This window comes from Gopherus flavomarginatus, chromosome 21, assembly GCF_025201925.1.
Source record: "Gopherus flavomarginatus isolate rGopFla2 chromosome 21, rGopFla2.mat.asm, whole genome shotgun sequence".
In the NCBI taxonomy this organism is placed as follows: Eukaryota; Metazoa; Chordata; order Testudines; family Testudinidae; genus Gopherus; species Gopherus flavomarginatus.
In genome coordinates, this window is record NC_066637.1 from 18,543,290 (window position 1) to 18,569,496 (window position 26,207).

At 47.6% G+C, this 26,207-nt stretch overlaps 1 protein-coding gene across 1 annotated transcript in view; it reads right to left on the reverse strand.

The window, feature by feature from the left end:
- Window positions 1-531: 531 nt before the first annotated feature.
- Window positions 532-26,207, reverse strand: part of LACTBL1 (lactamase beta like 1) — a 31,403-nt gene continuing 5,727 nt past the window's right edge. The window contains exons 4-8 of the mRNA XM_050931223.1: window positions 24,064-24,173; window positions 18,671-18,828; window positions 17,024-17,271; window positions 13,001-13,106; window positions 532-3,169 (exon numbers count right to left, since the gene is read on the reverse strand). Coding sequence (XP_050787180.1) covers window positions 2,191-3,169; window positions 13,001-13,106; window positions 17,024-17,271; window positions 18,671-18,828; window positions 24,064-24,173 — 1,601 coding nt within the window. The 3' untranslated portion in view covers window positions 532-2,190. The remainder of the gene's footprint in view (window positions 3,170-13,000; window positions 13,107-17,023; window positions 17,272-18,670; window positions 18,829-24,063; window positions 24,174-26,207) is intronic.

A 26,207-nucleotide genomic window follows, 5' to 3' on the forward strand; every position in this document is an offset into this window, starting at 1 on the left:
ATGCAATCTCAGTCCAATAGTCAGACTATCTGCAGCCTTGTGTTCACCAGGCACCATCACTCACTGAAGCAGTCAGAATTTAGACAGGATTTAATATTATTGTTACTACACAGTGTAAATATCTGAACATTGGAAGATGACAAGGTGTGAGCTGTGATCACTTACAGAGAACAACACTGGGACCAAAACTGCACTGCAGCAACAGCTGTGACTCCAGGGCTTGGATGGAGCAGCGGGGCAGTCCTTACATCATATCCTATGTTTAATGATGAGCTTAGATAGAGGAGAACAAGGGAGGTGGAGAGAGGGTAAATCACAGATTTCTAGGATCTGTTCATACCCTCTTTTCCCAGTGAACTTGAAGATGGGAAGGATGGAAGGGACAGAGACAGGGGAACAGGAAGAGAGGCAGAGAGGACAAGATCCATTTCTTCCAGCTCTGGCAGCTCCTGAGGATCAGCCAGGCTCTCCTAAATCCTGCAAGAATGAACAGCAGAACACCTTGCAGTCACTGCTGGCTGCCAACAAGGGCTTGTGACCAAGAGGAGGAAATGAACCGGTCACAAGAGACCAGGGCAGGAGAACATGCACTGCCGAAAAAGTCATTGAAGTGAGATTTACTTACCAGGCCTTTGCCCGGCACCCCAGCCCAGGATTTCAGGACTATACAGCCCATGCCAAGTCTGAGCCAGCACTCAGCAGTGACGTTGATTAATCACAATAGAAACATTTATCTAGCTCCAGCCCTCTGATGGGTTTGAACTCAGGCTCCAGGCAGGGCTATAAGCAGTGATGCTGTCCTCAGCCCAAGGTCTCTGTCAGCTGGAGTCCTTCCTTTGCTGATGGTCATGTCCCTACAGCCTCTGCTCCCCTTGCACGGATATGATGTTTTGCCGTCACTGCCAGCTGCCCCCAGGAGAAGGATAAAAGCAAATGCCTTAACATAGCAACTTGTTGCGTGTCATCTGTCCTCCCTGCCTAGGCAGCCAGGTGGGTACAAGGAAGGAAGCAAATGTATCAGTGGCATTACAAGGTACTTGAAGGTGGCCCTAGTTTAAAGGGATCAGGTTCCAGGGTAGTGGCCTATCATGTGTCTTCAGTCTGTGTTCTAGCTAATTCTTCAGCCAGCCAGCGCTGAAGCTTCTTTCTGCCACACATGGGAAACTGGGAAAGGTTAGAGCCCATTGGAGCCACAGTCCCAACATAACTCAGTCTCCGCTCACAATGTACACACAGGGATTTACACTCACTTCTGAGCCACAACACAGGACAAAAACACACAGTACTCACAACTACAACCCCCCACAGGGAGGCACGTCGGCTACAGCACACACACCAATACCCACAACACACAGACATCCATGCATTCCTACTCACGACCCCTACACACAAACATCTACCTAGAGACACAGCCCTGAAACCAACTTTTTACAAGTGTGCGCACACACTCCCATATCTACATGCACTCAGAGTACATCTACTTAATCTAGGTACTCATATAGCTCATCACTATAGTACTTCAGCACCAACCAATCTAATCCCCTTTGACCTTCTATATCTAAACACTACGATTTCCTTTGTGGACTCACACAACCCATAGTGAAACTACACGGCTCCCTACCACCCACATGGATTGCTGTACCCCACTCAGCCATATGGAAGAGATGGACCCCACTCTCTCTCTTAGGTGTTACAAAGTGGTCTAGGATGTCAGATTATGGCAAACCCCAAATGGGCAAGGCAGTTTGATCCTAGTAGCCGGGCTGCTGAAAAGGATAGCTGCCTGAAAAACCCTTGGATACCAGACTAGATTCTGGCTCAAAAGCACAGGAGAGTCTCAATGGTCCACTGAAGCCAGTCACACTTTGTGATGGTTGCCAAATGGGCAGCTTTAGCACTGGAAGATTTAAGTGCTGGGAAGTATGCAGTGGAGTCCATATCCCAGACACCCAACATATCCAGCATGTAGTTTCTACAGGCTCCCCCAACTGCCAGCACAGCCCTGCGGTGCCAAGGGAACACAAACCATTGCAGTCATTTCAGAAGAGGGAGTTTTTGTTGGATAGAACAGTCAGTTTGCCAGCATCGTTCCCGTTTAAGCTACATCCCCAAAGCCTTGGGGGCAGGCGAGTCAGGCACACACAGAGCAGAAGCCAACTTCCACACATGGTCACGCAGGTGCAAGGGCAGTTAGCTGTAGAATATGGGCTTGCGATGTATGCGCACTACATTGTACGTGTTTAGTCCTGGGGCGTCAAAGCCGGGAGATAAACCCTTGCGGTCAAAAGGATAGAAATTAAAGAGCTGCCCATCCTGGGTCTCCAGTGAGACTGAGGCAGAGCCCAGCCGCAGAATGCATGGGAACTCCTTGTCAAAAACCACCTGGAAGACTCGGTCCTCCAGGTGGTGGAGCTTGATTGTCCGGTAGTTTTCAGGGATCAGCTCTTCAATATGGGGTCCAAACTGTTGCATGACCAGAATCCCAGTGGGCCCAACTTTAATCTCATAGAAGGTCAGGTTGGAATAAGTGTAATAGCCAACAAAAGGGGTGGGATTTGGGGGAGGGCTCAGGCTCTTCTCTGCCTCCCGGAACGCTGTCTCCATGGCAGGGATAAGGTACTCATATGTCTGAGTCACCATATCTCTCCCTTGGGGCCTAGGCCCTGCCATTAGCACTATGAAGCTTAAGCGGAGCTTGGGGACAAGGGAGAAGGTGGCTGAGTAGCCATCGAGGTCACCATCCTTCCTGATAATATCATAGCCCAGCTGCTCATTGATCTCCCAGGGTGTGCCGGTCTTATTGGCAAAGTATTCACTGGAGCACTTAAAAAGAGGTGTCAGCATCGTCTTCACTGTGTCAGGCTCCAACAGGCGCCGGTGGTAGGTGCCTAGGAAGACCATTGCCAGCTTGGCAAGGTCAGCGGCTGTGGAGTACATCTGGCCAGATGGCCTGTACCAGCCCAAGTCATAAAGGGGAGCAGGCTGCCCACTGCTATAGAACCCGACGGCCATTTGGGAACGGATTGGTGGTGTGATATCAAAGCCAGTGTCCTCCATGCCCAAGCGGTCCAGGATATTCTCTGAGACCCACCGCTGGTACTCCCCTTCAGCGGCATGATCTGCCAACACGTGGGCCATCAGAGAGAAGGCCAAATTACTGTAATGGCACCTGAAATGAGAAAGAAATGCAACTCAGTGTCATCTCCGAACATGGTTGCAACTATGACGCTGGCAGTTCAGGTGCCCACTTATGCCAAGGCCTAAGGCCTTACTGATCTCTCACAAACGCATAGCTGGAAACCAGTCTTGCTTATGTGTGTCAGCATCACCAAACTAGACATTAGATGTTAAGTTGATATGAATGTGTTTAGTGTTTTATAAAATGTGTGTAGGATGCTGCATGTATTGTTCTCACTCAACTATGCCTCATGTTATAATATAACAGCAAACATCTGCATTGTATCTACCTCTAACTAAGTAATCCATCAAATGAGAAAGAAGCCTGGTGTAATGCAAATGATGGTGTCTTACAAGAAGATGTTAAATCCTGTTCATTAAACACAAATGAGTCATTGTGTGAGACCAAGGATCAAAGACTTTGTTAACTGCACTCCCCTCTCCCCTTGTCCTATGAAGAAGGAACATGTGTGGGAAGTGCTGCTGTCAGCTTGGTTTCTGTGAGAAGAAGCTATAAATATAGACACAAGGAAAAATTCTTCATCTCTGGACGGTTTGGATTCTAACAGGGCAGAATAACTGAATGGGAAGATGGCGGTCCCCAGAGTTATGGTGTAGTCCTTAAAGACATTTGGGAAACTGGCAGATTACTACATCTCTGCTACCATTTGAAATTATAGACTGTGACTCGCGTGTACATATGTTTTTACCTGCTTTAACCTCTCAGTAACTCTTATTCCTTTTTTTAACCTAACAAACCTTTAGTAATTTTACTATAGAACTGGCTAAAAGTGTTGTCTTTGATGTAAGGTACAAATTGAGCTGGAGTAAGTGACTAGTCTCTTGGAACTGGAAGCAACCTGAATATTTTGTGATTTTTTGGTGTAAGTGACCATTTATCACCTAGTCCAGTTTGCCTGGCTGGCAAGATAGGCTGGAGTGTCCAAGGGGGACGGTCTGTGACTCCATTGTACGACTATTGTCGTACTTTGGGAGTTCACATTTGTTACTGGGTTGGCGAAATCTAATTCTAGAACATACCATCAGTTTGGGGTGTCCGCCCTGGTTTGACAGTCTACTCTGAGGTTGGCACTCATGGTCCAGAGCCACTCCAGACAGCGTGACAGCAACAACCCTGACCTCCATCGATTCCACAGCATTAGTCATTCTCTAAAAGCCACAGGCAGATTGTGATGTGGTCTGATCACGTGCTAATGGGAACTAAGAAAAGATATTTCCAAACTCTACTCTCTTGTGCCCTGAAACCACCATAAATTTTCAGGGGGACGAAGGGCAGGCAGATTGAGTGCAGAAAGGAGGAAGAAAGAAAGAGAAGCAGAGATTTTGCCAGTCTGAATTGCTGGTAATTCAGGAAATGTAGATGGGAAGATTCCTACAGCAGCATTAACTTAGCCACACTGATTCACAGAGCCATAGATTTCAAGGCCAGAAGGGGCCACTCTGATCTGGTCTCCTGTATAACACAAGCCAGAGAACGTCCCCCTCAAAATTTCTAGAGCACGTCTTTTAGAAACAAACATATTTTGATGCGTGATCTGCAGATATCACAGCCACATTCAGCAATATAGACTGGAAACAGTACACCCAATACATGCCAAAAGACATCACTGCAAGAACAGTTAATTCTGCATTTCCTACCTTGTTGTTTTAGTTGTTCAGCAGACAGCGCATTATGTTTTTTGCACTTAATTTCTCTTCCCTGTTTTCTTTTAAAACAGGAAGGCTTGGGCTGAAGGCCTGTAGATGTAAAAATGCACCATGTCTCTCAGGAGCAGGCCATAAAAGTCCCAGCTAAGCTGCTTTGCAGACTTAACATGGCACAAGCATTTAAACCGCCTTAAGGTGGCAAAAGCACTTCAATTGCTTTGAGTCTGCAAGGCAGCATCACTGCAATGTTAAGTACTTAAGGAAGCCCAAGTGCTTGAGTCCTGTAAGGCCATAAGCTGTTTTAAAAGCCTTAAGCTCGAATGGTGTCTATTGACATAAAACAGAGAAGTTCACACTTCAGAAACAACACACATGGGCACACTGTCTTTCTAGAAGTGTTTTCCACCAGTCATAATGTTGTTATTTAAAATCAGGTTTTATTTCCATGCTTGGGCATGGCCTTAGTTCTCAATCGGCACTTCATAGACACCAAGCTCAGCCATTTTTGAACTAACCAAAAAAAAAGCATGATGATCGTTTTAAACGGCAGGAAAATATTTTTTTTCCTCCCTTCTATCACAAAAGTAGCTGAAAATATTCTGTTCAAGGTTCCCAGAAAAATGTTACCATTGCATGGATGCAAAGACAGAAAACGTTCCTGTGAAAAGATTAACTTTTCAGAATGCCATGGGCGTGTATGAACAAGGGAAAAAAAACAAACTAATTTTGACATCCGAAGTACCAAGGTGCTCAGAGACCAGCAAGTGATCCCGGAGGCACACGTACCTCAGTGATGAGTGAGACAGGTTAACAGGCCATGAGTAACCATTATGCTCATGTAGTCTGACTGCCTGGCCAGGATTTCACCCCAGAGTTTCCTGAACCAATCCCATAACTTCAGGTGGAACTAGAGCAGAGCATTTAGAAACAGGTAGCCACTCTGCATGTGTAATGGAGACTCTGCCAGTTCCCTAGGCAAGTTTTTCCAATGATTAATTACCCTCACTAAAAATATGCAAAGCTTAAGTTTGAATGTGTCTACTGCAAGGCCGGTGCAACCATTTAGGCGGACTAGGTGGTTGCCTAGGGTACCGAATTTGGGGGCACCAAAAAGTGCTCCCAAATTGTTTTTTTAAATGGTTGAGCAGCCGCTGCTGCTGGGACAGAGAGGGAGTGTGAGATGCCGGCGGCAGCCGGCAGCCCAGGGTGTCCCCCGGGTCAGGGCGCCGCCGCGGCAGCCGGCAGTCCAGGGGGTTCCCCGGGTCAGGGCGCCATTGTCGGCAGCCCAGGGGGTTCCCCGGGTCAGGGCGCCGTCGCGGCAGCCGGCAGCCCAGGGTGTTCCCCGAGTCAGGGTGCCGTTGTCGGCAGCTCAGGGCTTCCTCTGGGTCAGCGCGCCGCCACGGCAGCCAGCAGCCCAGGGTTTCCTCTGGGTCAGTGCCCCAGCAGGGCCGCCCAGAGAGGGGGGCAAGAGGGGCAATTTGCCCCACGCCCCGCAGGGGCCCCCACGAGAGTTTTTTGAGGCCCCTGGAGCGGGGTCCTTCACTCGCTCCGGGAGCCCCGGAAAATTCTCGCGGGGCCCGGGCCCCTGGAGCTTCTTCTGCTCCCAGTCCTCACTGGCGGGGGGTCCTTCCGCTCCGGGGCGGAAGGACCCCCTGCCAGTGAATTACCGCTGAAGCGGGAACCGCTGCCGACATGCAGCCTGGTCTTCGGCGGTAATTCGGCGGCGCGGGGCCTTCCGCTCTGGGACCAGTCGCCGAAGTGCTTCGGAGACCCGCAGGGGGGGCCCTCCGCCACAGAATTACCGCTGAAGACCCGGATGCACTTCGGCAACTGGTCCCGCTTTGGCGGCAATTTGGCGGTGGGGGGGCCCCGCGAAGGGTCTCCGGGGCACTTCGGCTGCAGGTCCCGGAGCAGAAGGGCCCCTCACCACCGAATTACCGCCAAAGTGGGGGCCCCCCACTGCTGAAGACCCCAGGCCCCCGGAATCCTCTGGGCTGCCCTGGCGTGCCGCTGGCAACCCAGGGAGGTCCCCTGGGTCAGCACGCCATTGCCGGCAGCCACCAGCCAGGGGTTCCACTGCGCAGTCCTGCTTGGAGAGAACAAGGAGCAGAGGTGAGTTGGGGTGGGGAGGTACCGCAGGGCTCCTCAGGCCAGGGGGTGGGGTGCTTTCACGGGGAGCTGCCACGGGGACGGGCGGCACACTTCAGGGCAGGGGGGGGCAGGGAGCTGCTGCAGGGCTGGGGGGGGGCGCAAGGTGGAAGTTTTGCCTAGGGTGCGAAACTTCCTTGTACCGGCCCTGGTCTACTGTCAGCTTCCAGCCATTGGAATCTGTTCTGCCTTTGTCTCCTAGATTGATGAGGCATCTGTTATCAGGCACCTTAAATTTTGGCATTTTCTAACTGTTAAATGCTTGACTTTGCAAACCCAGGTAATGGTCTTGCAACAGGGCTTTTTTGTTGCAATGGACATTTATAGATATTATTGACAGTGTGTTGATTTTCATGTAATTTCTTTACCTGATGTGATGCAGTAGGGACTGTCTGTGTGGGGAGTGGGAGAGCAGGGGAGGACTTTAGGGGATGGACGATGCCAGGGCCTGTAACCTGAGCTAGGTAAGGGAGGGGAAAGGTCAACACCTTTGCCCGGGAAGGGGAACAAAGGAAGGGAGTGGCAGGAGGGAAGCAGTTGGAGTTTGGGCTTGGGGCTGTGTGGGCGGAATTCAGGGTATCCTAGCTAGGATCCAAGCACCCTGAAAGCCCAGAAGGACTCGAGGGAGGGGTCCTGACTGTGCCTGCAAGCTCTGCTGTAACCTGTGTTCCTCATAGACTCATAGGTCAGAAGGGACCAATCTGATCATCTAGTCTGACCTCCTGCACAAGGCAGGCCACAGAACCCCACCCATCCAATTTTATACAACCCCTATCCCAGGACCGAGTTATTGAAATCCTCAAAAATGGTTCGAAGACCTCAAGCTGCAGAGACACCACCAGCAAGCGACCCGTGCCCCACGCTGCAGGGGAAGGCGAAAAACCTCCAGGGCACCTGCCAATCCGCCCTGGAGGAAAATTCCTTCCCGACCCCAAATATGGCGATCAGCTAAACCCTGAGCATGTGGGCAAGAGTCACCAGCCAGCACCCAAGAAGGAGTTCTCCGCAGCAACTCAGTACCCATCGCATCCAACATCTCCCCGCAGACCATTGAGCAGACCTGTCTGGTGGTAATTCAAGATCAATTGCCCAAATTAACGATCCTATCATAACATCCCCTCCATATACTTATCAAGCTTTGTCTTAAAGCCAGGAAAGTCTTTTGCCCCTACTACTTCCCTCGGAAGGCTATTCCAGAACTTCACTCCCCTAATGGTCAGAAACCTTCGTCTAATTTCAAGTCTAAACTTCCTAATATCCAGTTTATACCCATTCGTCCTCGTGGCTACATTAGTACTAAACTTAAATAATTCCTCTCCCTCCCTAACGTTAACCCCCTTGATATATTTATATAGGGCGAGCATATCCCCCCTCAGCCTTCTTTTGGCCAGGCTAAACAAGCCAAGCTCTTTGAGTCTCCTTTCATAAGGCAGTTTTTCCATTCCTCGGATCATCCTCGTAGCCCGTCTCTGAACCTGTTCCAGTTTGAATTCATCCTTCTTGAACATGGGACACCAGAACTGCACACAGTATTCCAGATGGGGTCTCACCAACACCGTATACAACGGTACTAACACCTCCTTATCCTTGCAGGAAATACCCCGCCTGATGCATCCCAAAATCGCATTTGCTTTTTTAACAGCCGTATCACATTGGCGACTCATAGTCATCCTGCTATCAACCAGTACCCCAAGGTCCTTCTCTTCCTCCGTCGCTTCCAACTGATGCGCCCCCAACGTATATCCAAAATTCTTATTATTAATTCCTAAATGCATGACCTTGCACTTTTCACTATTGTATTTCATCCTATTTCTATTACTCCAGTTTACAAGGTGGTTCAGATCTTCCTGAATAGTATCCCTGTCCTTCTCCGTGTTAGCAATACCCCCCAGCTTCGTGTCATCCGCGAACTTTATTAGCACATTCCCGCTCTTTGTGCCAAGGTCAGTAATAAAAAGGTTAAATAAGATCGGTCCCAAAACCGATCCTTGAGGGACTCCACTGGTGACCTCCTTCCAGTCCGACAGTTCACCTTTCAATACGACCCTCTGGAGTCTCCCCTTTAACCAGTTCCTTATCCACCTTACAACTTTCATATTCACTCCCAGCTTTTCCAATTTAACTAACAGCTCCCCGTGCGGAACCGTGTCGAACGCCTTACTGAAATCTAGGTAAATTATATCTACCGCATTTCCTTTATCTAAGTAATCCGTCACCTTCTCAAAGAAGGAGATCAGATTGGTTTGGCACGATCTACCTTTAGTAAATCCGTGTTGCAATTCGTCCCAATTACCATTGACCTCTATGTCCTTAACTACTTTCTCCCTTAAAATTTTTTCCAAGACCTTACAGACGTCAAGCTAACAGGCCTATAATTACCGGATCACTCTTTTTCCCTTTCTTAAAAATAGGAACTACATTAGCAATCCTCCAGTCATACGGCACAACACCTGAGATTATCGATTGCTTAAAAATTCTTGGTAACGGGCTCGCAATTTCACGCGCCAGTTCCTTTAATATCCTCGGGTGGAGATTGTCCGGGCCCTCCGACTTCGACCCATCGAGCTGTTCAAGTACGGCCTCTACCTCAGTTGCAGTAATATCCACTTCCATATCCACATTCCCGTTTATCATCCCTCCATCATCGCAAGGTTCCTCACTAGTCTTATTAAAAACCGAGGCAAAGTACTTGTTTAGATGTTGGGCCATGCCTAGGTTATCCTTAACCTCCATTCCATCCTCAGTGTATAGCGGCCCCACTTCTTCTTTCTTTGTTTTCTTCTTATTTATGTGGCTGTAGAACCTTTTACTATTGGTTTTGATTCCCTTTGCAAGTTCCAGTTCAATGCGGCTTTTAGCCTTCCTCACTTTATCCCTACATGTTCTGACCTCAGCAAGGTAGCTTTCTTTACTGATCCTGCCTTCCTTCCACTCCCTGTAAGCTTTCTGCTTTTGTCTAATCCCCTCTCTGAGTTGCTTGCTCATCCAGTTTGGCCTGCAACTCCTGCCCATGGTTCTTTTCCCCTTTCTCGGGATGCAGGCTTCCGACAGTCTCCGCAGCTGTGACTTAAAGTAATTCCAGGCCTCCTCCACATTTAAATCCACTAATTCCTCCGTCCAATCCACTTCCCTAACTAATTTCCTTAACTCTTTAAAATTAGCCCTCGAGAAGTCAAAAACCCTAATTGCAGATCTACATTTGTTTATCCTTCCATCTAGTTTGAACTGAATCAGCTCATGATCACTCGAACCAAGGTTGTCCCCTACCACCATTTCTTCTACGAGGTCCTCACTGCTCACCAACACCAAGTCTAAAATGGCATCCCCTCTCGTAGGTGCTTCAACTACTTGATGAAGAAATCCATCCGCTATCACATCCAGAAAAATCTGACCCCTATTATTTGTGCAAGTACTCGTCCTCCAGTCTATATCCGGGAAGTTGAAGTCCCCCATAATCACACATTTCCCCTTTGTGTTTACTTCATTAAAGACATTAAAGAGGTCTCTATCCATATCCCAATCCGATCCCGGCGGTCTGTAGCACACCCCAAGCACTATCTCAGGGGAAGCTCTAGTTGCTTTTTTACCCAGCGTGATTTTTGCCCAGACGGACTCCGTCTTATTCATTCCATCGCATCTTATTTCGCTACATTTAATTTCATCATTGATGTACAAGGCTACTCCCCCACCTTTGCCTTTCTTCCTGTCTTTTCTGAACAGCACATAGCCTTCAATACCCGTGCTCCAGTCATGAGTACTATTCCACCAGGTTTCGGTAATCCCTATAATATCCGGCTTCACTTCCTGCACGAGTAACTCCAGTTCCTCCATCTTGTTACCTAGGCTCCTTGCATTAGTGTACAAACCTTTTAATTTTCGGCGTTTGGCGTCAGTGACATTCTTTCCCCCGTCGTGCACAAACTGTCTGCCACCAGCATCACCCGTTACTCTGGTTTCTACTCCACTATTCCTCCTTGGATCAAATCTTGGGGCCGCAAGGGTATCCTCGCTCACTTTGTTTACTTCCCTCTCCAGGTTATGTTCTGGCGTGGAGATCTCCCGAACATTTCCCAACCATCTCCCCCAACTTTCTAGTTTAAAGCCCTCTTGATGAGGTCGGCGAGCCTCCATCCTAGAATCCTATTTCCCTCCTTGCTGAGATGAAGTCCATCCTGAGCAAACAGTTGTCTATCCGTAAACGCGTCCCAGTGACCGTACATCCCAAAGCCCTCCTTATAACACCACTCCCTGAGCCATCTGTTGATCGCCATAATCTTGTCCCTCCTTCGTCGCCCCGCTCTAGGAACCGGCAGAATCCCACTGAAGATCACCTGAGCCTCGATGCCTTTAAGCCTCTTCCCCAGTCTGAAATAGTCCTCCTTGATACAGTCCAGTGAGTAACTAGCTGTATCGTTCGTTCCCACATGAAGGATAATCAACGGATTTTTTCCCGCTCCCGCTAAGATCGTATTCAGGCTCAAGTCCACATCCTGTATCTTAGCCCCCGGCAGACAGCACACTCTTCTGTTCTCCTGATCCGGTCTAGTTACAGGCCTGTCTACTCTTCTCAGTAGAGAGTCTCCAATCACGTAGACTTGCCTTTTCCTGGTGACAATGCGATTCTCCGGTCTATCCCCCACAGCAGCTGGCCGTGATTCCTCCTGATTTGTATTTGACCTCACAATCCTCCTAGGGCTCGTACTTGATGTTGCCTCCACTGACTGCTTCCCTCCATCTGCAGGACTAGCTGCTTGCCTCTTCTTCCTTGCCGTTACTCCTTCAGCAGCCCGCTGTGTTCCATCTTCATTTCCCAACTCAGCAAACCTGTTCCTGAGTTCTATTTGTCCATCGCTGGCCCGTCTTATCCTCTGTCTGGTTCTCCTAGTGACATGCTTCCACCGTCCACTTTCCTCACCCAGCAGTCCCTCCTCAGAGTCTTTAGGTCCTGCTTTTGTCCGCTCGCCTGAGCTTGTCCCCTGTGCCTCATCATGTCTGCGTTCCATCATCTGCTCAAATCCCCTTCTAAACTCAGCCAGAGTTTCCACTTGCATCTCCAGTCCCCTTACCTTTTCCTCCAGCAGCTCTATCAGACGACACTTCATGCAGATGAAACTCCTTTCAGGTGCTCCCTCTAGGACCATGTACATGCCGCAGCTGCCGCACCCAGTCATCCTCAGTGTGTCTGCACCTGCTGCCTCTGCCTCCATCGTAGCGCTGCAACTCTGTGCCTGGCAATTCACAGCTCACACCGCACCGCAGGCCACCTACAAGCGCAGGGCTGCCTCTTCCCTGGTCTGCCTTCCCGGTTCCTCTGCCTTGGTCTGCCCTGCAACCTCCCCCTGGAAACTCCCACTGAAACTCCCCTGTTAGCCGCTCTGTTCGCCGCCGCCTGAGTGCCTGGCTCCTTATATAGGACCCCTAATCAGGTAAGCCCCGCCCCCAACTCAGGGCTCAGCCTCGCTCTCAGCACACAGCCCCTAGCAGCCTGCACACACACACACTCACACACAAACACCACAAACTGTTGTCCAATAAACCTTCTGTTTTACTGGCTGGCTAAGAGTCACTGTGGGTCCCAGGAAGAGGGGTGCAGGGCCGGACTCCCCCACACTCCGTGACACCTGACAGCTGGATTTTTTTCTGGAATGGATCACCAAGACCTCAGCCTGTGCCTTCTCCACTGCAGATGTAAATTCTGTCCTGTTCTATTCTACCAGGCATGGGACCTGGGGTTAATGTGGCAGAATGGCCTTGCGTCCCTTCTGACTGTTGCCACTAGTTGCTAATGCTGACTTCCAAACTGTTCCACTTTGTCTTCTCTCTGTGTCTAATGGTACCTGAGTGAATGATGCATGTTAAAGGAGAGCGAGGAGCGCAGGCACTGTAGTGTAACCGGAAGGAGCTGGCTGCACCACTTGCACCTTTGGTTCTGACTCCTTAGCAGTAAAGCACTGCTATAGTCGCTGGATACCAGCCCAGAGAAGTGTAAGTCGCGCATACACCTGACCTGGTTCCTGGGTCAACTACCAGAACGTCATCCTTCAGGAGAGCGAGGGCATCTTGTGTGCTTCCTCTCCACAGCAGACTGGTGGCCCGCAGCCTCCTGGGCAGCCCTGTGCCATGGGAACAAGAGGACATAAAACAGCAAGAGACAAATATTGATTTTTGTTAGGATAACATCAAGATTCACTCATGGAGTACGGTCAATAATGATCCAAAATGGGAGAGCCAAAGACAAAGGAAAACAGCAGTGATTAATTACAGTCTCTACCACAGACACAGCGAATGTGCTACTACTCACAGACCCATAGACTTTACGGTCAGAAGGGACCATCATGATCATCTAGTCTGACCTCCTGCACATCACAGGCCACAGAATCTCGCCCACTCATTCCTGTAATTGACCCATAACCTCTGGCTGAGTCACTGACGTCCTCAAATCATGGTTTAAAGACTTCAAATTACAGAGAATTCACCATTTACACTAGTTTAAACCTGCAAGTGACCCGTGCCCCAGGCTGCAGAGGAAGGTGACCCCGGCCCCCCAGGATCTCTGCCAGTCTGAGCCAGGGACCTCAGTACAGTGTAGGGAGCTATACAGGGGACAGGCCAATCATTCGGTCATAAGGTAAGAGCTGACTCACACTTTTCTGCCAGACTTGTTCTGCTTCCTTTTAGTAAAACGTCCTGAAGAATTATAAACCCTAGCTGGGTCCAGGCATATGCAAGAGCCTTTTGGAAGGAAAGACTGATTGGAAGGGCTCAATAAATCCCAGCCTGAGCTTTCAAGTGAACATGATCCATTAGCTTAGTTGCTCCTGCAAATCTGACCCAGGGACAACTGCTCCTGCAGTTTCCATTACATCTCCAGTTGTCACCTATTTATAAATGTCAGGAACATCCATTTGGGGAGGGGTTTGAAATTTTCCAAACTTGTTTCTGTCCCAAAGTGATTTTTTGTTTCAGTTTGTGCTATATTCCTCCAGATTTTTTGAGTTGTAGGAGAGTGAAAATGGTTCACTTTTCGCACTGGAAATAAAATACATTTTAACCACATTTTTCAGAACAGGGCTGCATTAAACAACCCCCTGAGGCCAAATTCTCAGCAAGCATCACAGCTGCAGTGACTTCATTGAGATGATTTACACAAACTAAGGATCCGGAAGTGCAGAACCTGGAACTTGTCATGGACAGAATCCTCAGCGGTCTAGGGCCTGAGCATGGTTTGGGGGGAACTTGTGACTGAGAGGGTAAAAGCAATAGAAAAATTACTTAGTTTGCATCAAGCTAAGTGAGCACTTGCCAACAGTCATAGATTGTTAATCCAGAAGGGACCACTGTGATCCTCATCTGACATGTATCAAAAAGGCCATAATATGTGGGCAAAGTGTAATGAAGCCCCTCCCTCTCTGTGAGATCAATGCAGGAGTTCCCTATCTATCCAAACTTGGGGAGCTGGGCAGGCTGTAGGGACCAGGGTGGAGGCAGTTATGCCTAGGGTTACTATATTTGAACACTGGAAAAAAAAAGAAGGGTTGCCAGGTGTCCGGTTTCCAACCAGAATATCTGGTTGAAAAGGGACCCTGGCAGTTCCAGTCAGCACCGCTGACCGGGCTGTTAAAAGTCCGGTCGATGGCTCAGGCAGGCTCCCTGCCTGGCTCCACGTGACTCCTGGGAAGCTGCCAGCACCTCCTTCTGGCTCCTAGGCGGAGGGAGGGTCACTGGGGCTCTGTGCGCTGCCCCCTCTCCCAGCACCAGCTCAGCTGCTCCCATTGGTCAGGAACCGCAGCCAATAGGAGCTGAGGTGGTGGTGCCTGCAGGTGCAGGCAACACAGAGAGCCACATGGTCGCGCCTCTGCTGAGGAGCTGGAAGGAGATGCTGGCAGCTTCCTGGGAGCCTCCTGAGGTAAGTGCTGCCTGGAGCCTGCACCCCCTTCTGCACCCCAAACCCCAGCTTCACCTCAGAGGCTGAACTCCCAGACAGAGTCATCACCCCCGTGCACCCCAACTGCTGACCCAGCCCGGATCCCTCTCCTGCACCCTGAACACCTCATTTCTGGCCCCCACCCTGGAGCCTGCACCCCCAGCCCAGAGCCTGTACCCCCTTCCACACCCCAACTCCCTGCCCCAGCCTAGAGCCCTCTCTTGCACCCCAAACTGCTCATCTCTGGCCCCACCCCAGAGCCTGCACCCCTGTTCCAGCCTAGTGCCCTCACCTACGCCCTAAGCCCCTCATCTCCACCACCACCACCACCCCGGACCCCAATCCCCTACCCCAGCCCAGTGAAAATAAGCGAGTGAGCGGGGTTGGGGGAGAGCAAGCAACTGAGGGAGGGGGATGGAGTGAGTGGAGGCAGGGTCTCAGAAAAGAGGTGAGGCAGGAGGTGGGGCAAGAGTGTTCAGTTTTCTTCAGCTAGAAAATTGGCAACCCTAGCACCAAACAGGCAATGCTCAATCCCTTGTAGAGTCAGGGGCTGATACAGTAGAGCCTCCCTAATTAGCACAACTGATGGGGAGGTTCATAGCAAGGTACTGAAATCTGCAAATTAGGGAGTGAAGAAGCATAACTGAAAAAAGCAAGGTCATTGCTTTATGCAACGCACTTTGTTAACTGAGTCAACAAGTGTAGTCATAATAATTTATAACAGCATTTCATATGATCATAAATACATAAGTACATTTCAGCATAACAAAATCTTAGCAACCCAGCACTTCACTCCAGCACTATCTCTGCTCAGAGGCGTGAGTGGATTTTACAGCCCGCAGATCAGAGAAGTGCAGGGTAGTGAGGCTGTATCGTATATTCTTGTTTATGCTGTAAAAAGCCACTGCTAAGATATACATCATGTGCAATACTGCAGCATTAACGTTGCTATTAAAATCCAAACTTTTGCATTTCCTGACTTTGGGGGTTTAACTGTGCAACTATAACATTCCATTTGATATTGGATTCACTTTTAAAATCTTCCTTCCCTAATTGTTAGACTGGAACAGCGTATGCAGCTAACCACACTTTGCTGACAATAAAAACATGCATAACGTGTTGGGTTTACTCTGTAACGTGCTTTTCATTCCTCAGTTTTAAAGCACCTTACAAGGTGTGCTAGCATCATTATCCCTATTTTACAGGAAGTGCAGTGAATGCAAAGGCAAATCCCTGCCTGCTGATGCCAAGATTATCTGCTTCCAAGAGATCTCAGAATAGCAATGCCAGCTAATTCTGGGTTAATAATGGAATCTGCATGCTTCTAAAGGAGTGTCAAAGCAGGGCACTTGATGCCAGCTAACAGCAGGCACTAATAGCTGTACCTTTTCAGGGATTTCCAGATTACATTAGGCCCTGCCGTATACCGCTACTTTAGTATCAAAGTTACTCATTTATAAGAGAAACAGCAAATCAAGAGCCGTCCCCTGACACCGAATACCAGGCTATTAATAGTTCAGGAATCCCAGATCAGGAGGCTGCACTGCTAACCTGTCAATGATAGAAGCTATATCCCTTCAAAACAAACAACGCTTAGCAATTCTCTGCCTCCCAGCTCCGCCTCTCAGCCAGTGGCAGCACTCTGGGCTGGGGCGAAACTGTAGTGAGAAGAAGTTGCCTCGCATTTCATCCCCAATTTCAATGCAGGAGCCTGAATGACAAAGAAAGATTATTCTGACAGGAAACAGCCAGGAATCCAGCAGCTCCTACTGGCTTAGCCAGGGGAAGACCTACTCATCTTAGCTTCTACCAGCTCAGTCAGTGAGAGGCATATCCCAGACAACAGACCAACTCAATGCACCTCCCAATAGCTGGGCTGGAGAGAGGCTCCCTTTTGGCTCACCTGTGGGAGCGGCTGGAGGATCCTGGTTCACACTAGGAGGGGGTGTTTGCACTGCCTGACAAACACACAGACAAGTTTTTGCATTGCTGAACCTGTTCTCACTGGGGACAGGGAGTTTTGTTGTTTTAATTAGTATGTTGATGCACGGAGCCAAGCTGGAGAATTTAGTGAGGATTGAAGAACTGGGAGTGGGGTTCTCTCACCTGAGAGCTGGCTAGCCATCCTGCGCAGTGTAACAGGTGATGGCTTGAGTGGCAGCGACCCCTTCTCCAGGAAGATCAGCCCATCTGCTGTGTATCTTGGTTCAGATTCCTTGAGTCGCCCCAGAGGATTTTTAATAATGAAGCTCTGGGCATAGCGTTCCAAAGCATCATCCAGCGATGCCACCTTCCCTTCCTCCCACAGCTTGTAGAGCATGATAGTGGGGAAGATCTTGGAGATGCTGGCAATCCTGTCGTGGAACAAACGGTTACATGGCTTCACCACCAGCTGCTAGTCCAGCATTAACTAGCCCATAGGCCAAGCAACGTTCTCTCTAATTTTTTACATCTGTGTGCGGAATGAATTTTGTTATGTGCACCAATATGGAGGTGATGTGTGGCAGGGGTGTGTCCAAGGGGTTCAGAGCATGGGTGGGGGCTCAGGGCTGGGGCAGAGGATTGGGGTGCAGGGGATGAGGATTCCTGCTGGGGGGTGAAAGCTCTGGGGTGGGACTTAGGATGAAGTACTTGGGGTGCAGGCTGCCCTGAGGCTGCGGCGGGGAGAGAGGACTCCGAGCCCTTGATAACCTGCATGACTACACAGCTTAGAAAGAACTTAGGCCTTTCAGGCTACCATGTCATGCCAAACATTCTCTGAATGACTCAGCTATTCTAAACAAGTCCAAATAGGGGACAACATTGAAGGGATGCTCAGCACATCATATTGCTCAAGTAGCTGATTATCTGTCACTTTAATAAATATAAAACCTACATTAATGCAACAGTAAGGGACCAAAAGTCAGGAAAGATGACAATTAAGTTTGAACTTAACTCTGGCCTGGTTGCCCATATGCATTATGATACAACTTTCACTTATGGGATCAAATAATCCAATAGAAATAATATAATAGAATTGTTTTCAAATGATACAATGGATTTTTACAGTATTTTCTACAGCCTTTGAGATACTCGGGTATATTTAAGATAGATTGTGTTCATTTAATTAAAACTGTAACATGATGTGTATTGTGACAAAGTTCCTCCTCTGCCTTGGTGGGTCCTGTGCTTATTGGCAGATTTGGTCTCCTCAGAGATTCACAGCAACCCTCAGTCTGGCCACTTTTACTAGTGGCTCAAACCTGCCGTCCACTGAGCTAACCTCATCACTGGCCAGCATGCGGGAAACGGAGAATAATCCCCACAGTCTCTGCTGATCCACCTAGGGGGTCGGGGGACAGGCCAGGGACCTTCCCCTCTGGTGGGACCCACAGTCCAGGTCAACACCTCTTGTATCCAGTAGGGGGCGGGGGGATGGGGGGAACCTGGGTCCACCCTCTACTCTGGGTTCCAGCCCAGGGCCCTATGTATCACAGTTGTCTAGAGTTCTTGATTGTTCTGGAACCACTCCTGTTACCGTACCCAGGGAAAAGGGACCTGCTTAATCTGGGGCTAATATATTTACCTTTGATGACTGTTCAATTTAAATATGCCAAGTCATAAGATTTCAAAATGTGTTTATGTAATTGAATTGATATGAAGTGTATACATCCCTCCCACTTGCTGTTTATCAGGGTATGGTGACAGTAATTTTCCACTAACCCAATAGCTAAACCATACCCAATTCCTTCTATATAAACCTGCAAACCCCACCTGTAAATGGTGTACTCATTGGGCATTGCTGAGAAGGGGTCAGAGCCATTCTTCTTCCCAAAGTTGCCCGTCCAGAGCACAGTGTCATTGTAGATAACAATGGCAGACATGGCAGGGAGGCCTGGGCTATGGATTTTATGGCGCAGAAGCATGTCCACCTAGGAGAAGATTAGAAAGTGGTGAGGAGTTTGAAGGTGAGCAGAGAGTAAAACAAAGAAATGAATCAATACAATAATGCACTCACAGTGAACAGGGATAATTACCTTTATCTATAAACAGTTCTGCACTAAGACAAGTCAAAATATTTAAAACAAAGCATTTTTCATTAATGATCTGTCTCTGAAAATGGATTTTTTCACAAAATCTTAGCTTTTGAATGTCCCATCATTTCTTTAATGTTTTTGAATGTTTTCAAATGAGCGGGGTCTGATGCTATTCATCCAAGGATGCTGAAGGACTTAGCTGAAGAAATCTCAGAACCACTGGCAATAATATTTACAAACTCATGGAGAGGTCGCAGAAGACTGGACAAGAGCTAACGTAGTGCCCATCTTTAAAAACGGGAAAAAGGGGGAGCCCAGGAACTACAGACCAGTCAGGCTGACCTCAATACCTGGGAAGCTACTATTGCAATGTATAAAACATTCAGTTTGCAAATACCTGGCAGATGAAGACATTATCACTAGCAGCCAGCATGGATTTGCCAAGAACAAATCATGCCAAATCGCCTTGATTTCCTTCACTGGCAGGGTAGCTGATCTGGTGGATGGGGGAATGTGGTGGACATAATATACTTGGACTTCAGCAGGTTTTTTGACTCAGTCCCACATGACAGTCTGATGAGTAAGCTGGAGAAATGTGGGCTCGGAAGAACTACCATTAAGTGGATACATAATTGGTTAAGCAACTGCAAACAAAGAGTAAATATTGATGGAATGATGTCAGATTGAAGGGAGGTCTCAAATGGGGTTCCACAGGGGTTGTTTAACATCTTTGTTAATAGCCTGGATGTAGGACTAGAAAGCACACTGATCAAATTTGCAGATTACACAAAGCTGTGGAGGTTGCCAACACTTTGGTGGATAGAGCTAAAATTCAGAGGGATCTGGATAAATTGTAGAACTGAGCTATAGACAACAAAATGAAATTGAATATAGACAAATGTAAGGTGCTACACTTAGGGAAGAAAAACTAAATGCACAAATACACAATGGGGGATAACTGGCTTGGCAGCAGCACTGCTGAGAAGGATCCAGGAGTTGCGGTGGATCGCAGCCTCAGCATGAGTCAGCAACGCGATGCTGTTGCAAAAAAAAAAAAAAAAAAAAAGCAAATGTAATGTTAAGTTGCATTAACAGAGGCATAGCATGTAAGTCATGGGAGGTGATAATATCGCTTTACTTGGCGCTGGTTAGGCCTCAGATGGGGTATCGTGTGCAATTTTGGTCACCAACGTATAGAAAGGATGTAGAGAAACTGGAAAAGATCCAGAGGCGAGTGACAAAGATGACCAAAGGGTATGTTTAGTCTGGAAAAGAGGAGATTATGGAGGGATATGGCAGCTGTCTTCAAATACTTAAAAGGCTGCTGTAAAAAGAGGCAATGGATTCAAAATACAGCATAGCAGATTTAAATGAAAATCTCAGGAAAACCATAGACTCTGATTCCATGGGTGATCTGGAGCTCAAGCCCCCACAGAAAAAAATAAGGAGTGCTCAGCACCACCTGCCAGAACTGTTTGGCATGGGCTGCTGATCAGCTCTTCGGCCACTGGTGGGAGGCACTCACAGGAGGGCGGAGATCCTTGGGGGCTGGGTGGAGCCTCAAGGCAGAGCAGGGGTGGAGCACCCACTGGGAAAAATAAAACTCAGTGCCTGTGGGAAAAACTTCCTAACTGTCAGAACAGTAGGACAATGGAACAGACGCCTCAGGAGTTGGGTGGTCATGGAACATCCTTCACTGGAGGCTTTCAAAATGAGGCTGGATAGTCACCTGCCTTGGATGATTGAGATATAATAAATCTGTAACTTGGCAGGGGGTTAGACAAGATAGACCTTGCGGCCTTTCTGTCCCTATGCTTCTTTGAGTCTATGAAATGTGAGTCCTCAGTCACACTAATATCGTAGGGTGGAAGATGCATGAAGCCAAGGTCCTGACCATCTGTGGATATTAGAAGATTCTATGGGGCTTTTACAACATCAAGCAGATCAGTTCCTGTGTCTTTCCCAAATTCCAGTCTGGAATCTCTTTTTTACTTGCAGTATCAATTGGATTGACCAGATTTTCTCTGCTGTACTGTGCATTTGGCTGAGCAGTGTTAGAAGCTACTGCACTCCCCAGGGAGGTGATTCTCAGTGATGAACTCTTACATACAATAGCTTTGTAAAGACCTTGGAATCATTATGGATAAAAGCCTCCATCACACAGGACAGTGCTCATTCCCAAACCCTTCCCTTTGTTCAGCCCACACCCCTTTCCCATGCTCACCTAAACCCTTCCCCATTCTCCCAATCAACCCCCTCCCCATATTCATTACTAGAGCTGATGAAAACCCAATGAAATGCCTGACTCTTCGTAGCCGTGCAACTTCATTGAGGAGATCAGCTTCCCTGGAGACCGGAGTTTAACCCCATGATAGCCCCATATGGCCTTGATTGGCACATCAGCATCCCAAAGGGAGCAGAGTGTGGTCAAGTACAACCCTACCTTTAGTTTCCACAAGGACTGCTGAGAGGTACCCATGTAGCCATGTCCAACCCAATAAAGAGCTCAAGGGAATATAAGAATTGCCACATGCAGTCAGACCAGTAGCCCATCCAGTTCAATATCCTCTCTCTTATTTTGGCCAATACCAGAGGAAGGTGCAAGAATTCCTGTAATGGGCTGGCACACTGTCTGGAGTGACTCATGACCAAGAGTGCCAACCTCAAAGCAGACTGTCAAAAAGCACGGTGGACACCCCAAACTGGTGGTATATTCTAGAATTAGATTTCACCAACTCAGTAACAAATGTCAGCTTCCAAAGTATGACAATAGTCCTATAATGGAGTCACAGACAGTCCCTTTGGACACTCCAGCCTATCTTGCCAGCCAGGCAAGCTGGACTATGTGATAAATGGTCACTTACACCAAAAATCACAAAATATTCAGGTTGCTTCTAGTCCCAAGAGATGGGTCACTTACCCCAAGTCAATTTGTACCTTACATCAAAGAGAACACTTTTAGCCAATCCTGAAATAAACTAGCTAAATGTGTATTAACTGGGAAAAAGAAATAGAGTTATTTTGGGTTAAAGCAAGCAAGCATATAGACACAAATGAGTTTCAGATTGTGATTCAAAAGCTGACAGCGTTGTAGTAATCTATCAATTCAAAACATCTTTCAGGGTTAACCAATGCCAGCAGCATGGGGATCTCTTTTGCTTATGTTTAGGAATCTTTGCCTCTCAGAATCCCGACAGGATGAAAGAGATTCAGCTTTTCCTTGTCAGGGACTTTAAACCCCTTCATTCCAGGGTCCCAGATGATGGGATAAATTGTAGCTCTCTCCTTCCTGGAGGGAGTTAGGAATGCCATCAACAGGGTCTCTGTCCTTTGATGCTACACAGTACCTCATTTGTCTTCAATGGGCCATCTTGTATGCAGGATCAGCACTTTACCTTAATTAATGCTTCTTTTACTGTTTGATGAGTTACACAAATACAGAGGTTTACAATGCAAACACTCAATATAACTTTATATCATGGGCTATTGAGGTTGTAAGTGAGATCAACATACACAGCATCCTGCAGGCATTTTATAACGTCTAAACACTAAGCACATTCTTATCAATTTAACATCTAATATCTATTCTGATAATACTAACACACAGATAAGCCAGACTGGTTTCCCAGCTATGAATTTGTAACTGTTCAATGTGGCCTGGGGCCTTGGAATGAGCTGGCACCTGGTCTGCCATCATTATAGATAATCTATAACAATTTATCCCACTGGGGGAATGTTTTCCCATCTCTTAGTGAATATAACCTCTCAGTTCTTTCCAGGATAGACTCCCCCATCCCATAAGTATGGCCTGCATTCTTTGTTCCTAGATGCATACATTTATATTTAAGCACATTAAATTGCACATAGTTTACTTACAACCAGTTTACCAAGAGATCTGGATCACTCTGAATCAGTAATCTATCCTCTTTATTATTTACCACTCCCCTCAATTTTTGTATCATCTGCACATTTTATCAATGATGATTATGTTTTCTTCCAGGTAATTGATAAAAATGTTAAATAGTGTAGGCCAAGAACCGATCCATGCAGGACCACACTGGAAACACACCTGCCAGGTGGTGATTTTAAGAACAAGAAGTGTAATTCATTGATTCATAGATTATAAGGCCAGAAGGGACCACTGTGTTCATCTAATCAGACTTCCTGTATAACACAGACCAGAGAATTTACCTGAATTAATTCCTGTTCGAATTAGAAGGTATTTTTAGAAAACGTCCAGTCTTGATTTAAAAATTGTCAGCGGTGGAGGATCCATCACGACTCTCAGTAAATTATTCCAATGGTTAATTATGCTCATTGTTGAAAATTTACACCTTATTTCCAGTCTAAATTTATCTAGTTTCAATTTGCAGCCATTGAGTCATGTTATATCTTTGTCTGCCAGACCCAAGAGCCCATTTTGTTCCCCACATAGGTATTTATAGATTGTAATCAAGTCACCCTTTAATCTTCTCTTTGTTACACTAAATAGATTGAGCTCCTTGTGTTTATCACTATAAGGCAGGTTTTCTAATTGTTTAATCATTCTCACGGCTCTTCTCTGAACCCTCTCCAATTTATCAACATCCTCCTTGATTTGTGGGCACTAGAATTGGACACATGTTCCAAATTCAGAGGTAAAATAACCTCTCTTCTCCTACTTGAGACTCCTCTGTTTATATAGCCATGTAATTAGAAATAAGAGTTACATCAGAGGGGCCCACTAATCTCCAGAAGCTTCCAGTACTTTGCCTCTTCTTTCCCAGAGCCCTGCTCACCTTTCCACACATACAAGTGTGTCTCAGTGAAGTCACAGAGAGACACTCGTATTTTCCCGTGAAGGAGTCAGGCACCAGAAGGGGAAGTATGGAGTTGTGCTCCTCAAACTGGATGTTGTTGTTACTGTGTTATCCAAGGGATAACCAAGATTCTGAGGGGGCTTAGAGTTCAGCTGGTCCTGGATACACTCAAGACAGTCACCTGTCCTAATATGACACTGTGATTCTGACCAGCCCAGGAGACTGAAGAACCCAGATCTCTTCCTTCCTACATTCCTAGACTCTCTTCCCTACACCTATAGGTCACTGAGGTTAAGACATATACACTCCCATCCATGCCATCCCCACAGACCTTCTCCAGTGCATCCTTCAGGACTGGGATTGGGTGGTCCAGTGGTACAGGTTCTGGATAGCGGGGACACATCTGAATTGCTTCTGATCTCTTCTCCATTGCAGATGGGCCTGGAAATAGTTCCAGAGAGGAGGCTGGTTGAATGGATGGGTTTGCTGACATGTTTTACATAGAGGATTACTCAGAATGCAGAAGTGCAGATGAGGCCACCAACCTTACAGAGCTTGTCATCCACAGCCCTGTGTAAAGCAAAGTCAGAGGCTGACAGACCTACGACTCACACAGAGTTTCAGCACATGACATGTCGTTGGTGCACTTTCAAATCTACCCCAGCAAGGTACTGAGTACATGAGGGAAATCCTTGACTGAGTGTGCTAGTGACAGTGGGCTGCAGAGCATAGTTGACACAGGGCTCAATCCTGGTCCTACTGAAGTTAGTAGGAGTTTTGCTGTTGAGTTCAGTGGGACCAGGTTATGTCCCAAAGTCCCCCCCCCCCCCCGTGAGCATCAATAGGGCACTGTGACTCCATTGGGAGGGAATGAAGCAGCAAACCAAAATAAGCTTTTCCAGTAAATATTGTGAATATTGCTGGAAAGTGACCTGGATGCCTAAGGAAACAAACCAGCTCTAAAACAGAACACACTGGACACATGGGGCCACCACAGGAAACAGCTGCCCATCTCCCATGCTAGGGAGAAATCAGGGGCCCAATAATTTTCTCTCTCATTTTAAATTTTTGGTGCAGATGAAGAACACTCATTTCCCAATGAAAATGGGAATTCTCCTACCTGGGGCCAATATTTGCCCATCTGATTCCATTGAGCTTCTGAAGCACAACTCCCTAGCCCTGCCCACTATAAAGAAAATCTCTGTGATTTCCCCTTCTTTTACCCCTTTGGGGTGGGTATGTGCCATGTTATGGTGCTGTGTAGCAGAGGAGAAATGTCACTGCAGAACCTTCGGGCTGAGACCATTGTGGACCAATGACCATGATACCGCAGGCAGATTCTGACCAGTGCAGCCCCATAAGAAGAAAGTGAGATCCAGACTCGGAGGTGAGTCCAAATGAGTTTAGAAGGAGTCTATGTTGGTGTGATACCTTCTTCTGACCTCTTCAAAGTGTCTCTCTGTAACCCCCTGGGCTCCCCCAGCCTTACATCCACTTACCAGTGCATGAATTACATCCCTGCACGTGCTGCCTCTGAATCGGTCCCATTCAGTTTCCAATAACCAAGTGTGAGAAAGTCTAAGTGAATCTATGGGGCCTAAGTGAATCTATGGGGTCTGACCCATAGGGCAAGGGGCCAGGAGAGAAAAGTAGCAGGTAACGCTGCTAGCAGGAGGAGATACGCAGGTGTACATTCAAGTAGCTACCCACAATTTTACATGTACATTCTGACTCCCTCTTTAGGATGTAAATTACTCCAGCGCGGTTTTAGCAGGTATAAGGGAATCCAGCTAGGTATAGGGGGGCTTATCATGCCACACTTTACTCACTCCCCATGACTTTGCTTCTGAGTGTAGCACCTGACTTCCTGAGGCAACCCTTTTTTATCGTCACTGGCAGGTTATCGTTGTTTTTCATGTGGAATCTCATTCACACCTGTTTGCCCCTTCCATCTTATTGAAGCCACTGGGCAAATAATTAGGTTGTGTGTAATGAAATGTGGGGGGAGGGCTGTATCTGCTACTTCCCCTACAAGGTCCAACCAACTAACTGTAGTGCTCAACTCCGCAGTTTATTCAGACAACCACCTCTTGATTTCAATGGCACCAGGCCTCCGGGTTCTGAGACCCTGTGATGTTATTGATATAAATTGGGACCATATAGAACATGGGTTGCAACCAAGGTCCTGTAGTGGCACCAAATCCTAGGTAAAGGGGGTCATATAAGGTGTCTAAGACCAAGTTATGAGTTACTGGTTATGATTATGCTGTCTGTATCATTTTGTAGTTGAAGTTATAAGTATTGGCTCTATACTGTCTATATTTCAAACTTGTGCTGTGTTACTGGGAAAGATCCCAGACAAGTGGGTGTTAGCTCTGCTTAGCCTGCTTGATGGCCCATTAAGGACCATCAGCTACACAGTTGACCCACTGAGAGGAGGCAGATATGCCTTGTGACTCAGCAGGGTGTGCAGAA